This window comes from Megalobrama amblycephala, linkage group LG22 (genome assembly GCF_018812025.1).
Source record: "Megalobrama amblycephala isolate DHTTF-2021 linkage group LG22, ASM1881202v1, whole genome shotgun sequence".
Lineage (NCBI taxonomy): Eukaryota > Metazoa > Chordata > Actinopteri > Cypriniformes > Xenocyprididae > Megalobrama > Megalobrama amblycephala.
Genome location: NC_063065.1, coordinates 26558446 through 26576294, shown reverse-complemented (window position 1 = coordinate 26576294; position 17849 = coordinate 26558446). Strand labels below are relative to the sequence as shown.

The 17849-nt window shown below is 35.0% G+C and overlaps 1 protein-coding gene across 6 annotated transcripts in view; it reads right to left on the bottom strand.

Moving 5' to 3' along the window:
- Positions 1-1530: 1530 nt before the first annotated feature.
- The window catches only part of ofcc1 (orofacial cleft 1 candidate 1), a 141285-nt gene continuing 124966 nt past the window's right edge, over positions 1531-17849 (bottom strand). For 4 of the 6 annotated variants that reach the window (XM_048175057.1, XM_048175059.1, XM_048175058.1 and 1 more), the window contains 3 exons: positions 10543-10725; positions 2412-2526; positions 1532-2285 (listed from right to left, as the gene is read on the bottom strand). In XM_048175057.1, the coding sequence (XP_048031014.1) occupies positions 2212-2285; positions 2412-2526; positions 10543-10725 (372 nt within the window). In that variant the 3' untranslated portion in view covers positions 1532-2211. Of the gene's footprint in view, positions 2286-2411; positions 2527-10542; positions 10726-17849 lie in introns of all 6 variants that reach the window. The other 2 variants (XM_048175062.1, XM_048175060.1) reach the window with 2 other exon arrangements.

Here is a 17849-nt window from a genome sequence, read left to right as displayed (position 1 = left end):
AGTATACAGTATTACAAAAAAATAGTTAGACACTTAAGTCACACTTGTCTAAATGTCATCAGGGTTCCTACACATTTTCCATTCCACCTCTAGATTTTCAGACCATATTTAACAAATTGTTCACACAGCATTATATTCAGCTTTATATTTGGAATAGAGAACAGTCATCTGTAAATATTTTTATTTTCTCAGGGTTTTTTTTTCATTGACTTTCTCAAAGTGACAACATACAGATTCCCTAAAATAAAAAAAAAATAAAATAAAAAATATAGACTCTTGCATGCAAGCAACTTTCTCGTGCCCTTGAGAAATGATTCACATGCGCATGGGAATTTTTGCGTGCTTGCGCATTACAATTTCTAGTTTTATATATACACTTATAGGCCTAACCTATTTCCTTTGTGTGTCACTGCCATCTTACTATGAATAAAACGAGAGCATGGATGCATATGAATTAATAGAGATCTATTTGCTCAAAATTTGGCTTTTCTTAGGGTAGTAACTTTAATATCAAGGCCTAATGTCTAATTTAACACATCCTCTGTGGTGTCCAAGAATCAACACCACAAAATGGGCTGATGACACAATAGGTGGCTCAGTGTGCATTGTCCTATATGCTAAGTTTAAAGGTGCCGTAGAACGTCTTTTTAAAAGTTGCAATATAAGTCTAAGGTGTCCCCTGAATGTGTCTGTGAAGTTTCAGCTCAAAATACCCCACAGATTTTTTTTTATTCATTTTTTTAACTGCCTATTTTGGAGCATCATTAAATATGCGCCGATTCAGGCTGCGGCCCCTTTAAATTCTCGTGCTCCCCGCCCCCGGAGCTCGCGCTTGCCTTAAACAGCAACAAAGTTCACACAGCTAATATAACCCTCAAAATGGATCTTTACAAAGTGTTCGTCATGCAGCATGTCTAATCGCGCAAGTATGGTATTTATTTGGATGTTTACATTTGATTCTGAATGAGTTTGATAGTATGCTCCGTGGCTAAAGCTAACATTACACACTATTGGAGAGATTTATAAAGAATGAAGTTGTGTTTATGAATTATACAGACTGCAAGTGTTTAATAAATGAAAATAACGACAGTCTTGTCTCCGTGAATACAGTAAGAAACGATGGTAACTTTAACCACATTTAATAGTACATTAGCAACATGCTAATGAAACATTTAGAAAGACAATTTACAAATATCACTAAAAATATCATGATATCATGGATCATGTCAGTTATTATTGCTCCATCTGCCATTTTTCGCTATTGTCCTTGCTTGCTTACCTAGTCTGATGATTCAGCTGTACACATCCAGACGTCCTGCCCTTGTGTAATACCTTGAACATGAGCTGGCATATGCAAATATTCGGGGCGTACATATTAATGATTGTTACGTAACAGTCGGTGTTATGTTGAGATTCGCCTGTTCTTCGGAGGTCTTTTAAACAAATGAGATTTATATAAGAAGGAGGAAACAATGGTGTTTGAGACTCACTGTATGTCATTTCCATGTACTGAACTCTTGTTATTTAACTATGCCAAGGTAAATTCAATTTTTTAATTCTAGGGCACCTTTAATGGTTTCTTGTGCGCACACGAAAGTCTATATATTTTTTATTTTTGCAAAGGTCCTTTTAGAGTGCTAAGAATGTCATGAGAATAAACCCCAAAAGCTTATAAACCTGCATTTTTGCATAATGAAAAGTGCACCTTGAATTCATTCAGTCATGTTTGACAATCACTAAAGATTCACTACACAGCTGCCATGAAAACACACTTCTTGTATGATACATTTATTTTCATTACATTTTTAATTTTCTATTATATAAAAGTAAATAGGGGCAATAGTCTGGAAATGCAAATATTTTTCCATACTCTGCTTTCTTATTTCCATACTTTTTCAAACCTGGAAATTACTCAAATCCAAACTTTTCCAAACTGCGTAGGAACCCTGTGTCATTGCATTTAGTACAAAATATCAAGTAGCAACTGCAAACAAATGCTGTCAAAGTTTGTTTTGTTTTGTTTTCTTCGAATTTTATTTGAAAATTACTTTAAATCTGGTGCTTTGTAGAGTTTTAGTCAGTTCCCCTCAAGTTTACATGTGTCCTAACAGAGAAACATAGGTGTATATATGCAAATGTACTGTAAAGCACCCTTGGGTTTAGAAAGGCATTTAATTTGATTTATTTATTATTCTGTGTGGTTACTTGAGGTTATGGGCTGGGCTCTTTAATTCCATTACTTGAGTCACAGGCACTTCCTCCAAGAGGCTCAACCCTGTGCGATCCTTTAACACACAACAACACAAACGATAACAATTTTTAAAAACATATAACAACTTCCATCACCATTATATATAACTGTTTATCTTAATCCACATCCATTTGCATCTTGGTTTGGTGTTGTTACTCACGCCAGGCAGCTTTTTTCCTCTTCCTCACTCTGAGATGTGTCACACTCTTCATCCTCTCATGTTCCTCATGCAACTCTGACTTCTGAAACTCTTTACTGTCACAATCATCCATCACCTGTAACAACACACCACACAACATTTTTAAACAAATTATTCAGATTTGCTTTGTAATTTCATCTCAGTGAAACTATTTAAGTTATTTTTCCACAATTACCATGTATCCACATTGAAAGTGCAAGGACTACAGTGTCATCTGCTTCCAGTTATTTTACAGTTATTACAGTCCATTATGCTGCTTGATTTTGCAAACTGGTTTTTGTTTTCATATTACAGCTTATTATAGTAAACAAACACTCTGGTTTGTAGCACAGATAGTTTTACTGCACTTTTTTTTTTTTACTGCACTTTGTTCTTCATAGTAATTTGCCTACAGCGGCTAATGAATCAGAAGTCTCACACATTCACAGGAAATTCTTACTTCATTGTTGTAAAATAAGCTGGATATTTTGTCAAAAGTTGGATTGGTGTTGGATTTAATTTAACTAATTTCAATACTTACAATTTTGATTATGTAGACCTTTAAACTAACCTTTAAGCTACAGGAAACTGTACTAGTTAAACATGACAGCCAGAGTGGTGGAAACAATAATGGGCAACAAACAGCATTATGTAACATTAAAAAAATATATAAAATAAATTGACACATACAACAAAGTGATCTTTTGACAATTTTGGGCCGTATCATACACTCGGTGCAGTGTTTTTTGCTAGTATCGCTAGTATAGCCCGACGCAGTTATCATTTTCACGTCCTGCACCACGTTGTAGCAAATGCATTTGCACCCATTTGTGCTCCTATGGGCGTATATATATATATATATATATATATATATATATATATATATATATATAACCTCACTTTCATGTTATAATTTAAACAGATATTAAACTTAGTCTTGTCAACATTTTGGAAATTGTCTTTTGTGTTCATTGAGATATTGTTTAAAATGTTACTTTTCAAAGGTGTAGTCATTTACGCTGAGCACTATATATATATATATATATATATATATATATATATATATATATATATATATATATATATATATATATATATATATATTGTGTTATTTAAAAGAGTGCGTTATTAATACATGCCTATAGGCAAGTGCACAACGTGTGTATACTCGGCTTATTACAGAGACGGGAACGCACAGCAGCACACAAACATGCCAAGTATTAAAAATAAAAGGATTACAATGTAAAAGATTATTATTACTATTATGTGCATAAAGATAAAAATGCTTTGGTGGAAACCGGCTTGTCCCGTAGATGGTCTGCTCACACATGAGCAGATCTGTTTGTTTGCTAGAGAAGCGTTCAGTTTCTGCGCTTGCAAATTTCGCCATGTATATAGCGAATCCGCCATTGACTCTGATTGGTTTATTGCATGTTATGCCCAAAACACCCGTAACTCATTAAAAGAATAGGGACATCCCTTTTAGACCATACGCCGACCATTTTTCCCGTCCTTAACCAAGCAAAAGTGGTTTTAAAACCCTTAGTTTCAGTGGAGTGCAGTTCAGCACTGCACAAATAGAAACTAAGAGAATAGCAACTTGTTCCTTATTGTGTTCCTTATTTTCTACTTTTGCAGTTGACTTCATGGCATATGAGACATAGTCAAACAAACAAAGTGCAGTGCAGTGATTATAAGCAGACACGAGAGGAGGAACTGAGGTCATTTGTCAATGATTCTAGCTGCAGGATTATTTTAAAGGTTAAATATTTAATATTCAAATGCTAATCTGGGTCAATGTGGCTTCAGTCGGCCGTCCTGAGCTCTGACTCATAAATGTGAGCTCAACAGAAGGACTTTAATGGAGAATCTGATACACTATTACCCAAATGAAGATATGACACATAAAATGTCACGATTCTTACCTCATTGCCTGCACTGGGAGCAAATGATCACCCCAGGTTAGAGAAGAGGTCTCTGGAAATGCCTTGGTTCAATAGCACACTAATAACACACTGAATTAATGATACAGGGGTGACTGGGACGGACAAGATGTCATAAATGCTATACTTCAGGTTTTGAATCAAAAGTTCAGTTAAATAAATGGTTGTTTTCTCTAGCAGTATTACTAATGAGTCGTAGTCAGTAGTTGGGACTAAAATTTAAAATTTAAAGTTAAAATTTAACTTATGAAACTCCAATATCATCATGCAAATACGGTAAAACTGCATTACATCATACATTACAACACAAGTCTATATATCCTTATAAAAATTTTACATTTTAACTGAAAGATTGAACTAGGGTATTTAAAGGGATAGTTCATCCCAAAATGACAATTCTGTCATTGTGTACTTATTCAGTCACATCTTCTGAAGATACACAATCTCTTTATATGATGAACAGATTTAATTTAGCCTTTTATTCACATATAAACATTGATCAAGACACATACATAGAGCTCGTTAAATACGGTAATTGGAAGCTCAACCTTACTAGCTTGACATGCGAGAACAAAACTTCTTGGTTCTCATGCATCATGCACATTTACCTTTCATTTACCATTTGATGTGCTCAATGTATGTGCGTTGATCAATGTTTATATGTGAATAAAAGCCTAAATTGAATCTGTTCATCATATAAAACAACTATCTCATCAAAAGACTTGGCTTAAACCACTTTGGATTTATTTGGATTGGATCTCTTTATGAACTTTTTGAACAGTCAAAGTTTATGTGGAATTGACTTTCAATAGAGGGACATAAAACACTTAGATTTCATTAAAACATTTTCATTTGTGTTTCGAAGATGAACGGAAGTCTCATAGGCTTGGAATGACACAACTACAACTACAATGATATATAAATAAATTTTTTTGTACATAAATAACATATTTCTCTTAAATATATACATTAATTTGTGTGTATTTATATATACATAATAATTATACACAGTACTCACACATATATTATGCAAACTCAAACTTTTATTTTGTATGCGATTAATCGTGATTAATCGTTTGACAGCCCTAATTTATATATATATTTTTTTTTCCTTGAGGGAAAAAGGGTGCTGTTCAATATGTTTTCTTCATTCAAGACTTTAAGGTCTGTGTCATTTCACTTGAAATAAAATTACCTTGAAAATGTTCATAGGAGTAACAACTAACTCCTGTTTTCACTATTCAAGACAAGTTCTTTAAGGTGCATAATAACCACTGTGTCACTAAATCTATCTGTGTTGTTAGGCAAAAGTAACTAGCATTCAATCATTAGCACCTTTCGATACCAGATGATTGTCACACAGCATCTATTTAAAGAGTTAGCTGCATTCAAGGACAAACAAAAGACACACAGAAACACAAACAGTGCCGCATGCTTCAAAACCTCAAAAGCCACATGATAAAAACAGGCTGGCAAAAGTGAGTGTGTTTAATGCGTGCTGGGTGCTCATCAGCGGTTTTGCCGAGCATTAATAATTTGTGCAGAGGTAATACTCAAGCTGTTGGAGCTGTAGTTGTGCATTTTTAATGGAAGTTTTACAGAAGTGGCGGCAGGCTTCACATATGCTGCAGACGGCATATGGGAACAAGAGATGATGCAGCACAGTTGGCCAGAGCGCCGCTTTCTTAGGCCGCAGACACTTAAACACTAGCCCGAGAGGAAAGACACACGCTCACGCACATAAACCTACTGCCGTTTTAGCACGCGCCCTAATGAATTCACACACGTTTATGTCCAACGCCATCTTGTTTCCACATATGAGGCGGATGTTGGCCCAATCGGAACTGAAGAAGTTATTGGTGCTGCATTCAAATCTGAGCTATTATCTGCCCAATTTGTAGTTACTCAGAGAGCGGTAAACATCTGCTTAAGTAACGTTTGCTTTTAAAGCATCTCTAACTTTAATAGAAACATCACAAGAGCCTCATAAAGTTGTGCTAAAATTGCAACTGATTTAACTGCACTCTTTTCTGTTGCATGCTGACAAAGCTTATCTTCATTGAAACCTAAATCCCCTGCAGTGATGGGTTTGTGCACAGAAATATATTTGGATCTAATCAACTTCAATGGTGTAATACAATTTGTAAACAAAATTTGTAAAGAAATAATGAGAAGATGACTCCAATCCAGTAGCTCGGACATGGGCTCACCCAATCAAAATTTGGTCATTTTCCAAATAGATGTATGAAATCATTTAATAAACAATAATAATTATAATAAAAGTCTATTCACACTATAACTGTATTTATTTAGTGAAAAAGAATGATTAAATGGAAGTTTTCATGGTCCTGCGGTTTACTAGTTTTCGCTATCCCTATAGTTGCATATCATATGCCTGTCAAAATGAAATGTTAAATATGATTCGTCAGTTTATGTCCACAATGTTATCTTTATGACGTAAGGTTGTAAAACTTGTAATAGTAAGATTTGTGCATTTGTGGAGTTAAATTAGAAAATGGCGAAGCCAATATCAATCAGTTGATACTTCAAAAAGCCTCAAATGGTTATCTCAATTGCACTGCTGCAAGAAACCAAGTCTAGCAATGAATCCGGGCGATTGTTTTAATGCAAACTCACAGATACACTTGATTATGATGAGATGATCTCCATTTTTAACTAGAAGTTCCAACATCCAATATTGCAGGAGGATATGTATAGGTAAGTACAAACATTTTCTTAATGTTTATAGTTAAAAATTCTAAACATTAGTTCATATAATGTTTATAGTGACATACTTGATAGAGGATATAAAAGATTCAACTTGATTTTTTTAAAGTCAATTTTAATATAATTTACTGTAATTTAAAATGACTTGTACAGCCAATTTGATTATTGTTGATTAATTTGATTTATTTTAAAGCAGCAACAGAACTTACGTTTTTAAGTTGAAATAAGTGGAATTTTGTGTTGTTTTGAAATTTTGAACTTGAAACTGTGCTGTGTTATATTTTTTAATTTGGCATGCAGTTTTCATACTCTACGCTTTGCCCACCCTGTTATATAAAGGCCCACCCCCTTGAACATTTCTGCCCTTGGCCCTTCTCCTATATTATCACTGTTTTAGAAAAAGCTGTTTTATTTCAATTCAGCAGCAGATATTTTGTGTGGTTGTTCGACTGCTTATTATACACTTAAGCCTCTTTCAGACTGTCAGTCTAAATCTGATTTTTGTGCGTATCTGATTGAAAATCGATCAGATTTAGTAAGTGTGAATGGCAAAAAATGCAAATATGTGGACAGTCAATAATTTTATATCAAATTCCCAATCAGATACACAAATAATCAGATTTTGACTGACAGTGTGAACAGAGCCATACTGTAGCTGTTTCTGATTTAGGTTATTATGACATGCAAAACATACTTATAAAACTTTTTTTTTTCTTGTAAATATTCAAATATTCAGATATTTCAGTATAAATTTCAATAAAACTTGAGCAAAAAAGTACAAATTCCCAAAAAATAATACTAAAGTGCATACTGAAATACTTTAAACCCCTGCTCATATCAATCCAACAGCTTGAGTTTTTCTGTGCTCAAGTATATTTGTGAGAGCTTCTACTGTACATGTGTAGCTGTATCTGTAAATCTTCATGTCACTTTGTGTACTAGACCTTACTTCTAGATGAATTTTCAGAACATCAAATAAAACTGTTTTCAATTTATTTTATATTCTAGATGTTATTAAATTACATTATATACATTGAGAATTAGTAGATCCACAGTGCTGTCTTGGTGCTGGCATGGCTGTCGCATGTGCCCTAGGGTGGGCGGCACTGATGCTATCAGCGTCTTTCGTGTGTCAGCCTGCCCATTGCCACACCCATCACACACTCCAGATATGGCCTGACACTTCCCTCTGCTGAGCCAGCAACAAACACTATACACAACCCCCTCCTAAAATAATCAAAGTCACTCAGTGCGGAAGTCCACATGAAATCAAATAAGAAAAAAATAAATAAATAAACAAATACTTTCTTAATACACACTCTTATTGTGCAAAAGTCATCATTTCATTAACATTCAATATTATTATTATTATTAATATACTGTTTATAAATTATTAGGTAAAAAAAATAATGCCATCATGTGCTGAATTAACTGCTTTTGTGCGGAAAGTTCATATAATGCATTGACGGCCTGAATGCTAACATTTAACATGAATTAATGAATGAACTAATGAATGAACGAACAAATAAATTAATTAATACATGCATGCATACATAAATATATAAACAAATGTGTCACATTACAGCAGTAAAATTGGTTAGGAATAAAGCTTCAGATAAATTCCAGATTCCAAAAATAAAACCAATGACTGATTCTGCTAAATTTTTGGGCCTACAGATGGTTTTTGGTCAAAATTACAACACCTTTGCAAGAGTGATTTTTTTTTTTTTTTTTTAAATCTGGCATATACAGAATGATTTGCTATTTTTCAATGCTGGTATACAGAATTTGGTCTTCTAAACATGGACAAAGTTCAGGAATTTTTGACAGCTTCACAAGTCTGTTGTTGTTTAGTATCATCACTGATGTGTTTGTGTTTGCAGCTCTTCAGGGCCACCCCTCAGACTGATAAATATGTGGCGTGTTCGGTGGTGCTCTCATCAGTCACAAAACAGCTCAGGACGCCATTAACCGACCGCACTGCCTGCAAGCGAGCCGTTGACACGCATGCAGCATAAATCTGCTGTTTTTGACACGGAAGTTCTAAAATATTAATTTTGTTAGGATGATCCAGGTTGTTCTCGGGGGGGATGGGAGTTAATTCATGTGCTTGCAGTTGTTACCAAGCAGAATCAGTGGTACATTTAATTAGACAGCAATCTGGACGGCAGTCTGCGCCCTGCTGTTCCACTGCATTTAATAACGTGTAAAGCCATGGGCGGAGGTTAGCGAATATATCCCATTATAGATTCCTAGATTATCCAAAGTAAGAAAGAATTAGCACCTAGTCCAGGTGTGAGGGATACATTCATGAGCGATATGCATTGACTGCCTGTGGTGAAGGTGACAATACCCTATTCTTTACACTCTTTAGCTCAGTTCTAAAACCTAGTGAGAGGCAGAATTTTTAGGCATCATTAAACACACTCGGACAAGAAGACTTTTTCACAAGGTACACAGTAAAAATGATTTTTCGAAGTTGTAAATAAAACAAATATTATATGGATACATTTTACAAGAAAACACCATTTCAGTTTTTTCTAATTCAAAATTTCAAGTTCAGTTCAATGTGTTACTTGCTGTTGTAATTGTTTGTGATATTTAGTAGCAATTTCTGAGTGAAAATTGTTTCCACATCAAAACAGTATGCTGGTATTTTAGATCGTTTTGGCTAAAACCTAAGGAAGAATTGTTTGTATCCTTCACAGGTAAGACAATACCAGAACGTATTGTAATGATCAGTGAGATGCTGGGTGGTCTAGAAAAAATATATATTCATTTAATACTGAATAATAAAATTTCCTGATAACTTACTCACCCCCATGTCATCCAAGATGTCCATGTCCTTCTTTCTTCAGTCGAAAAGAAATTAAGGTTTTTGATGAAAACATTCCAGGATTTTTCTCCATATAGTGGACTTCAATGGACCCCAAAAGGTTGAAGGTCAAAATTACAGTTTCAGTGCAGCTTCAAAGCGTTTTACATGATCCCAGACGAGAAATAAGGGTCTTATCTAGAGAAACCAAAGCTCATTTACAAAAAACGTTTTAATCATAAATGCTCATCTTGAACTAGTTCTCTTCTTCTTCTTCTCTATTAGAATTCCGGCAGTGTAGACGCTGCTAAGTGTATTACTGTCCTCCACTGGTCAAAGTTTAAACTAATTGTTATATACTTGCACTAGCATATTGTCGCATTATCGCATAGAATGCTTTGAAGCTGCACTGAAACCTGAAACCTTCAACCGTTTGGGGTCCATTCAAGTCCACTATAAGGAGAATAATCCTGGAATGTTTTCATCAAAAACCTTAATTTCTTTTCGACTGAAGAAAGAAAGACATGAACATCTTAGATGACATGGGGGTGAGTAAATTATCAGGAAATTTTAATTTGAAAGTGAACTAATCCTTTAAGTTTAGGATTCTGCCATAGAAGATGCCCACCTCTATAATAGCTCCATCAGGTTGTCTTAGGAAGTGTCTGTAATGTTGGCGCAGGCCGCTCAAGTGCAGTGTGTAGATGGATATATGGGTGCTTGTTTCACATCCTGTAACGGGCATGCCTACAGGTGGTGCCAATCCTCCCAAAGGCTCCTCCTCTGTCCAGATGTAGTCATACACTGCCACCTAATGAGACACATACACCCCCCACACATACACACATCTTATTAGAGATGACTCAAGTATATATACTGTATTACGGTACCAAGTACTAACACAATTTGCTGAGTTACGGCTTTTGAAATTGAGCACATGCTCTACAGAAAGTGCTGTGTACATGAATCAGTGGGGCCCAAAACAACACTGGACACCATTGATGAAAAAAAAAAAAAAAAAAAAAATATATATATATATATATATATATATATATATATATATAGAGAGAGAGAGAGAGAGAGAGAGAGAGAGAGAGAGAGACAAAACATCTTTTGCTTCCACAGAAGAAAGAAAGCTATACTATTTTTTAAGGACATCAAGGTGATTTTCAATTTTGGGTGAACTATTTCTTCAATGTAAAATTGGTTGTCTTACATTTTTATGCTGCATGCACTGTCAACTCAACCAACATTACCAACCAACATTATTTTGTTATTTATAAACTACTCCCTGAACTATGCACTCCACAAAGACATACATATGTGCATTTCAAAATATGTTTTAATTTCAACAGTTTTACATTGTGGATTATTTAAATTCGGGGGTGCAAGAGTGACAATATTTTTGGCCATGACCGTAAATGAAGGAAAAACAACTGGGAGGAAAGAAAAAGAAGAAAAAAAAACTGATTTTTGTCAAAATATCTAATTGGTGCATTATGCCTTGCAGTGTAAATGCATGCTATGCCACTGTCATTAATAACAGTCAAAAAACGAAAAAGTTGACAAGAAAAAAAAAACTGCTCTTAATTTATTTCTGTAATTGCATAATTACTTGACACCATTGTTTTAATACAGTTTGTTCATTTGCATATTCCCTTTAAATAATTAACTTTCAATTAAAGAGTGTTGAGTGGCATATATGTTTTGCTGTGATATCAACATTTGGTATCAGGAATCATGATATTTTACTGGACAACGCTAATGCAAAGAAAGCAAAAGATACACTACGACCGCACGCTCATGTAGCTGCATGTGTTTGTGTGTGTGTGTGTTCAGATCAAGGGTGTATCTGAGTGCAACTGCATGCTTGCACGAATGCTTACCCTGACGCAATTACCTGCCCTACCTGCGGCCACAGTTCAGCGCTCACTGAGATGAATGCAAACCCGGATAGTTGACAGTAATGGCCTGTAATTTACAGCTGTGCTTGTGAAGTGATGAGCTCTGGCTGAGAGACGCAGGAATGCAGCGTGTCAGGTTTCTGCATGACTCACACAGCCTCTGACCCTGACACGACACTAACACACAGCAGTCTATAATAACCTGCTTCAGCCTAATCCTTAAACGAGGGAAAGGAAAAACAGAGAAACTACTGGCCCGTATCACTCATTAATACTGGTGTTAAAGGCTATGCTTGGAAAAGCATGCTATTTGTACTATTTTTGCACAGTATGCAAATTTTCTTTATGCATGGAATACTCTGAAGATCTACTACATTACTACAGAGTGCTCAACTTGACCTTGCATTTCCAGTAGCATGAATGGAACCGGAAGTGATATCACCCACAAACTCATTGTGGATCCTGTTTGCTTTGTGCAAATATATGTATGAAATACGTAAGAAAAAAAAGTATGTAAAACGCTTGTAGAATCTGTAAAAATGTGAATAATTTTAACAAAATAAGAGAGATCAAACAAAACGCATGTTATTTTTTATTTAGTACTGTCCTGAATGAGATATTTCACATAAAAGTTTACATATAATCCACAAGATAAAACAAAAATACCTGAATTTATTAAGCTGATTTGATGATCCACAACTTTTTTTTTTTTTTTTTTGTGATGGTTGTTCTTGAGTCCCTTGTTTGTCCTAAGTAGTTAAAACTGAGCTCTCTTCTTCAGAAAAATACTCCAGGTCCCGTAAATTCTTCAGATTTCCAGCATCTTTTGGATATTTGAACCCTTTCCAGCTGTGACTATGATTTTGAGATCCACCTTTTCACACTGAGGACAATTGAGGTACTCAGACACAACTATTAAAAAAGGTTCAAAACTTTTTGAATTTGAAGATCAAGGTAAATTGTAGATATTTAAACAAAATAAGAACAATTTACATATCTTTGTCCTGTTCAAAAGTTTTCACACCCCTGAATCTTAATGCATTGTGTTTCCTTCTGGAGCATCAGTGAATGTTTGAACCTTTTTAATAGTTGTGTTTGAGGTCCTCAATTGTCCTCACTGTGAAAAGATGGGTCTCAAAATCACAGTCACTGCTGGAAAGGGTTCAAATATGCAAAAGATGCTGGAAAACTGAAGAATTTGCAGGACATGGAGGATTTTTCTGAAGAACATTGGGCAGTTTAACTGTTCAGGACAAACAAGAATAACCATCACATAACAAAAAAAAAAAAAAAAACAGTTGTGGATCATCCAGGTAACGACACACAGTATCGGCAGATTGTGCATCGTGTTAGTTTTCTTTATTTTGCAAAAAGCACAACATTTTGTTTTTACTGTGAGTGCACACACATAAACGTAGACATTCTGTAGTTTCAATTGATGTATTACTTTTGTCTGTATGACAAAAAAATGACAGAGTATTTTACGTCGATTTTGCTGCTATGTAAAGAAAATCCAGCAAAACTTGTCTGCACGTTTCCCGATCCTTGACTGTTAAAAAACAATGTTTCATAAACTTTTGAATGGGGTCATTTTAATAAATTCAGCTATTTTTTTTTTTTTTTTTTTTTTTTGTCTTTCAGATTATATGTAAACATCTTTTATGTAAAATATCATACTCAGGACAGTAATAAATAAAATGTAACGCATTTTGTATGATCTCTCTATTTTTATTAAAATTTAAATTATTCTCATTTTCTGCAAGTGGTTCACATACTTTTTCTTGCACCTGTATATATATGACCCTGGAGCACAAAACCAGTCGTAAGGGTCAATATTTTGAAATTGAGATTTATTCATCATCTGAAAGCTGAATAAATACACTTTGTTAGGATAGGACTATAATCGGCCGAGATACAACTATTTGAAAATATGGAATCTGAGGGTGCAAAATATCAAAATATTGAGAAAATTGCCTTTAAAGTTGTCCAAATGAAGTCCTTAGCAATGCATATCCACTCACAAAAATAATGTTTTTATATATTTATGGTAGGGAATTTATAAAATATCTTCATGGAACATGATCTTTACTTAATATCCTAATGATTTCTGGCATAAAAGAAAAATCGATAATTTTGACCCATACAATGTATTGCTGGCTATTGCTACAAATATACCCATTATGACTGGTTTTGTGGTCCAGGGTTGTGTGTGTGTGTGTGTGTGTGTGTGTGTGTGTATTCATAATACTGTAATATAATATTCATAATATATTATTAGTAATATAATATTCGTAATACATTATTCATAATAGTGTTTATTGATCGATGCATACACCATCCTGTTCCACATACTTTTTCATTAACAAATTGCAGGCAGTATACAGTACTACACACTATGCAGTAAAGAGTAGGCTAGAGTTTCGTTCTGATCACAGGCAGAGCTTTGAACATCAAAGGCTCGTGGGAGATTAGCTAGATGCAACAGACACAAACATACAAAATAAAAAATAAATAAATAAATACAAGATGAAAAAAAAATCAGATGTTGTGATTAAATCAGATCTTAAGTGTCTCAGCAGGTCTTATGTCATGAGGGATGGCTCTGATCCGTGTGTACGGGTCCCTTGTGTGTGTTGTACCTGTAATGCACTGCCCTGCTCTATTAGAGGAACACAGGAGACAAGCAGAGCGTGTAACATGCTATATAGGTCATGGATCTCAGACGCATTGGTGTGTGAAGATCACAGCGCCTCTCACCCAACTGGGCCAGCTTCACACTAGTGTCAGCACTGCTACACACACACCCCTCTGACCTCAAACACACACACGCACACTATACATATACTCATCATTTCTCAAACATATGTGTGAATGCGCTGTCACAGCACGTTACGTGCAAAGACTCACCATTCTTTTTAGGTCTGAATTCACTAACAAAAATATTAACATGGTGTTTCAGACATGTACTTTGGAGTGTCATGTAATTTTTTTTTTTTTTTTTTTTAACATGATTATCATTCAGATCGACAGAATATATCAAAGTGCCACAATATTACCCCCCCCCCCCACCCCCCGCCCATTATTGTATATATTTTAAAATAATAGAAAAAGAAAAGTCATAATACAGTGCTGCAGTGATGACGTATTTTTGTAAACCGAAACCCAAAAGTGAGTTTTGGTACCTCGGTACTGAAGTCACGATTCGATATGGGTTCGGTACAGCAGGGGGGAGAAAACCAAACATAAAATTGCTTTTTTTTACATTTTTTTATTAAAGTCATTTATTGAACAAATTATGTTTTTAAATAAATTAAATTATAATTAACATTTCCTTAAGGATAAAAAAAATAAAAAATCTGTCTCAGCTAATGCCGTAAACTATATACAGGGAGCCCTTTCTTGCACATTACTATAATATTAAAGGTTACAATTAACAACAGAGCCCGAACTATTAAATTCAGTTGCTATTTATTTTTAGATATAATAATAATCACTCTAGATGACTGAGGTATGCCTGAGGTAAATGTAATGCTAAGTGAGATATTTTCAAGCTGTTTTATTGATGTCTTTCCGCGGTTGAAACACTGGTTGAGAGATTACATGTAAACATATTTATGCATAGATCATCTGTTCTTCTTCTGTGTTTTTTCCTGTTGTGGCGGTTAGCAAACAGCATTGCATTACCGTGTGCACCGGTTCGGGACAAATACATTACACCTCTAATGTATATATATATATATATATATATATATATATATATTAGGGGTTGCATGACCACTGATTTCTGCTAGTCTATTTCTTATCAAAACAATACTCAAGTTACTCGACTACTTGTGGTTCATGCTACTGTAAATGAAAAGACATGAAATAGTTCTTATCAATAAATGTTTATTTATTTATAGCCTAATGCAACAATTACATAAGTAAACTCTCAAAACATTATAATTATGATATTACATATTTCAATAGAGTAAAGCCAAATAAATAGCTGCACGCAACATTTTAATCCTAACATTTGCGTCGCATATGCAAACTATATGTGCATGGCTGCATGCATACAGTAATTTAATAATAAATTTGAATAATAACTTTAATACTTACCAAGTTTTAATAACAAGAACAAATAGAATCTTACTTCAATCAGCTTGAAAGTTTATAGACTAACACAAGTCATCGTCGCTATCGTCCTCTCCCCACACGCAGTCTTTGGTCGTGCTCATGGATCGCTGGTTTGCATTCAGAAATTCAAGGGCATCAAGAGATCAGTAGTGAGGGAGACATTATTGCCTTTCATTTCAACTGCAATGTCCGCTTTTAGAGAGTCATATTTGCTTACAGAATTCACAGATGCTCGTTTGCTTCATGGTGTGCGTCTCACTAACATTTGCCTTTGTTGTTGGATGTTTCAATTGTAGGTAGTTGTGCACAGCTGTCGTGCTGCTGTTGTATTTTAAAGTAGTCTTACAGAGTTGGCAAATTATGTTATTTTTGTCATCCTTGATGAAATACTTCCACACATCAGATGCGTGGTGTCTGTTGGTGACGTTCGCATTTTGAATTCATTTATAGTTAATGCACGCTCGAGTAGTCGATTATTTCCGATAGCGCCAACTAGTGACTGAAGTAGTCGATCTCTCGACTACTCGACTAGTCTATGCAAGCCCTAATATATACACATATTTTTTTTTTATATTTTAAGTAAATTGTGCGTACAACATAGTAATATACGTATATATATATATATATATATATATATATATATATATATATATATATATATATATATATATATATATATATATACATATATATATATATATATATATATACACACATATATATATATATATATATATATATATATACACACATACACACGTATTTTACTATGTTGTACGCACAATTTACTTAAAATGAGGGAACAAATTAGTAAAACATGCTGACGTATTAGTAAGGTTGTGGGAACTAATTCTTAATTGCTGGCCACAGTATACCTTTTTTTTCCCCACGTCATGTGCAAGGCTCCATACGAGAATCAGGGTGATGCTAACATCAAGGTTATCCTACAAAAATACATCATCTCTGCAGTGATGTAGTGGACAATTTGGACTGTTAAAAGCACAATGAATACTCAGTCCAGCAGGTCTGGATGACCAATAAGACAAATGCTGAGAAGAAAACAGGACCTCATCCTCTGAGACTGCAAACACTTTGAGGGGTGTTTGGAAGTAGTCAACAGGCTCAGACAGGCCTGAATTCAGATTACCACATGACTCACTTTCTCTCTGTTTCTCTTTTCCCTCTTTTAGCAGGAAGTTTTTCAGGCCACAGCCGAGTTTATAAACTCAAGGTGACCCCTTAATTGGCTCTGTAATTACGACTCCTCTGGAAAAACATAGGTCTTGTCAGGCAGGGTCAGAGCGAAGGAGAACTTTAATTTTGCCGTGTACCCACGTCTTGATTTTCCAACTACTTAAGACTGTTGGCTAAACACAGGTCGGAAATTGAGAGTCATTACTGCACGTAATTAGACACATCTTAAATACAGAGTGCCTGGAGAGAAGGTCTGCAGTGAGCATTGTCACAGGACACATCAAACGTCATCGGAAAGACATCAGCGAGCAAATTGCAAACACTCAAAGTCTGTTCTCTGAACGATTCATGTGTGGTCTGGACAGATACTGAAGGCTCTGTTGTTTAGTGCTTCATATTACGTGACATTTCAAGTGCTCCTCTTTGTCGCTTTAGCAACATCTCGTCTTGGTTGTTTGCACCGAGTGGGGTTAATCTGCATGTGTAATTCCACTGTCAGAAATCACAAAGTCTGTATTCTGAGCGTTTCATGCACTGCATCATGGTTATTCCTTTGAACCTTTTTTAAATGTGAGAATACTTGGCGGACGATTTTCTCCAGCACCGTCTTCACACTGGCGGTAAGTGCTTGACTCACACTCAATGCCTGGCTGTTCTCAGGGAACCCATCTGTGGGTTAAGCAGATAGCATTCAAGTGAGCTAACCTAATTCTAACCA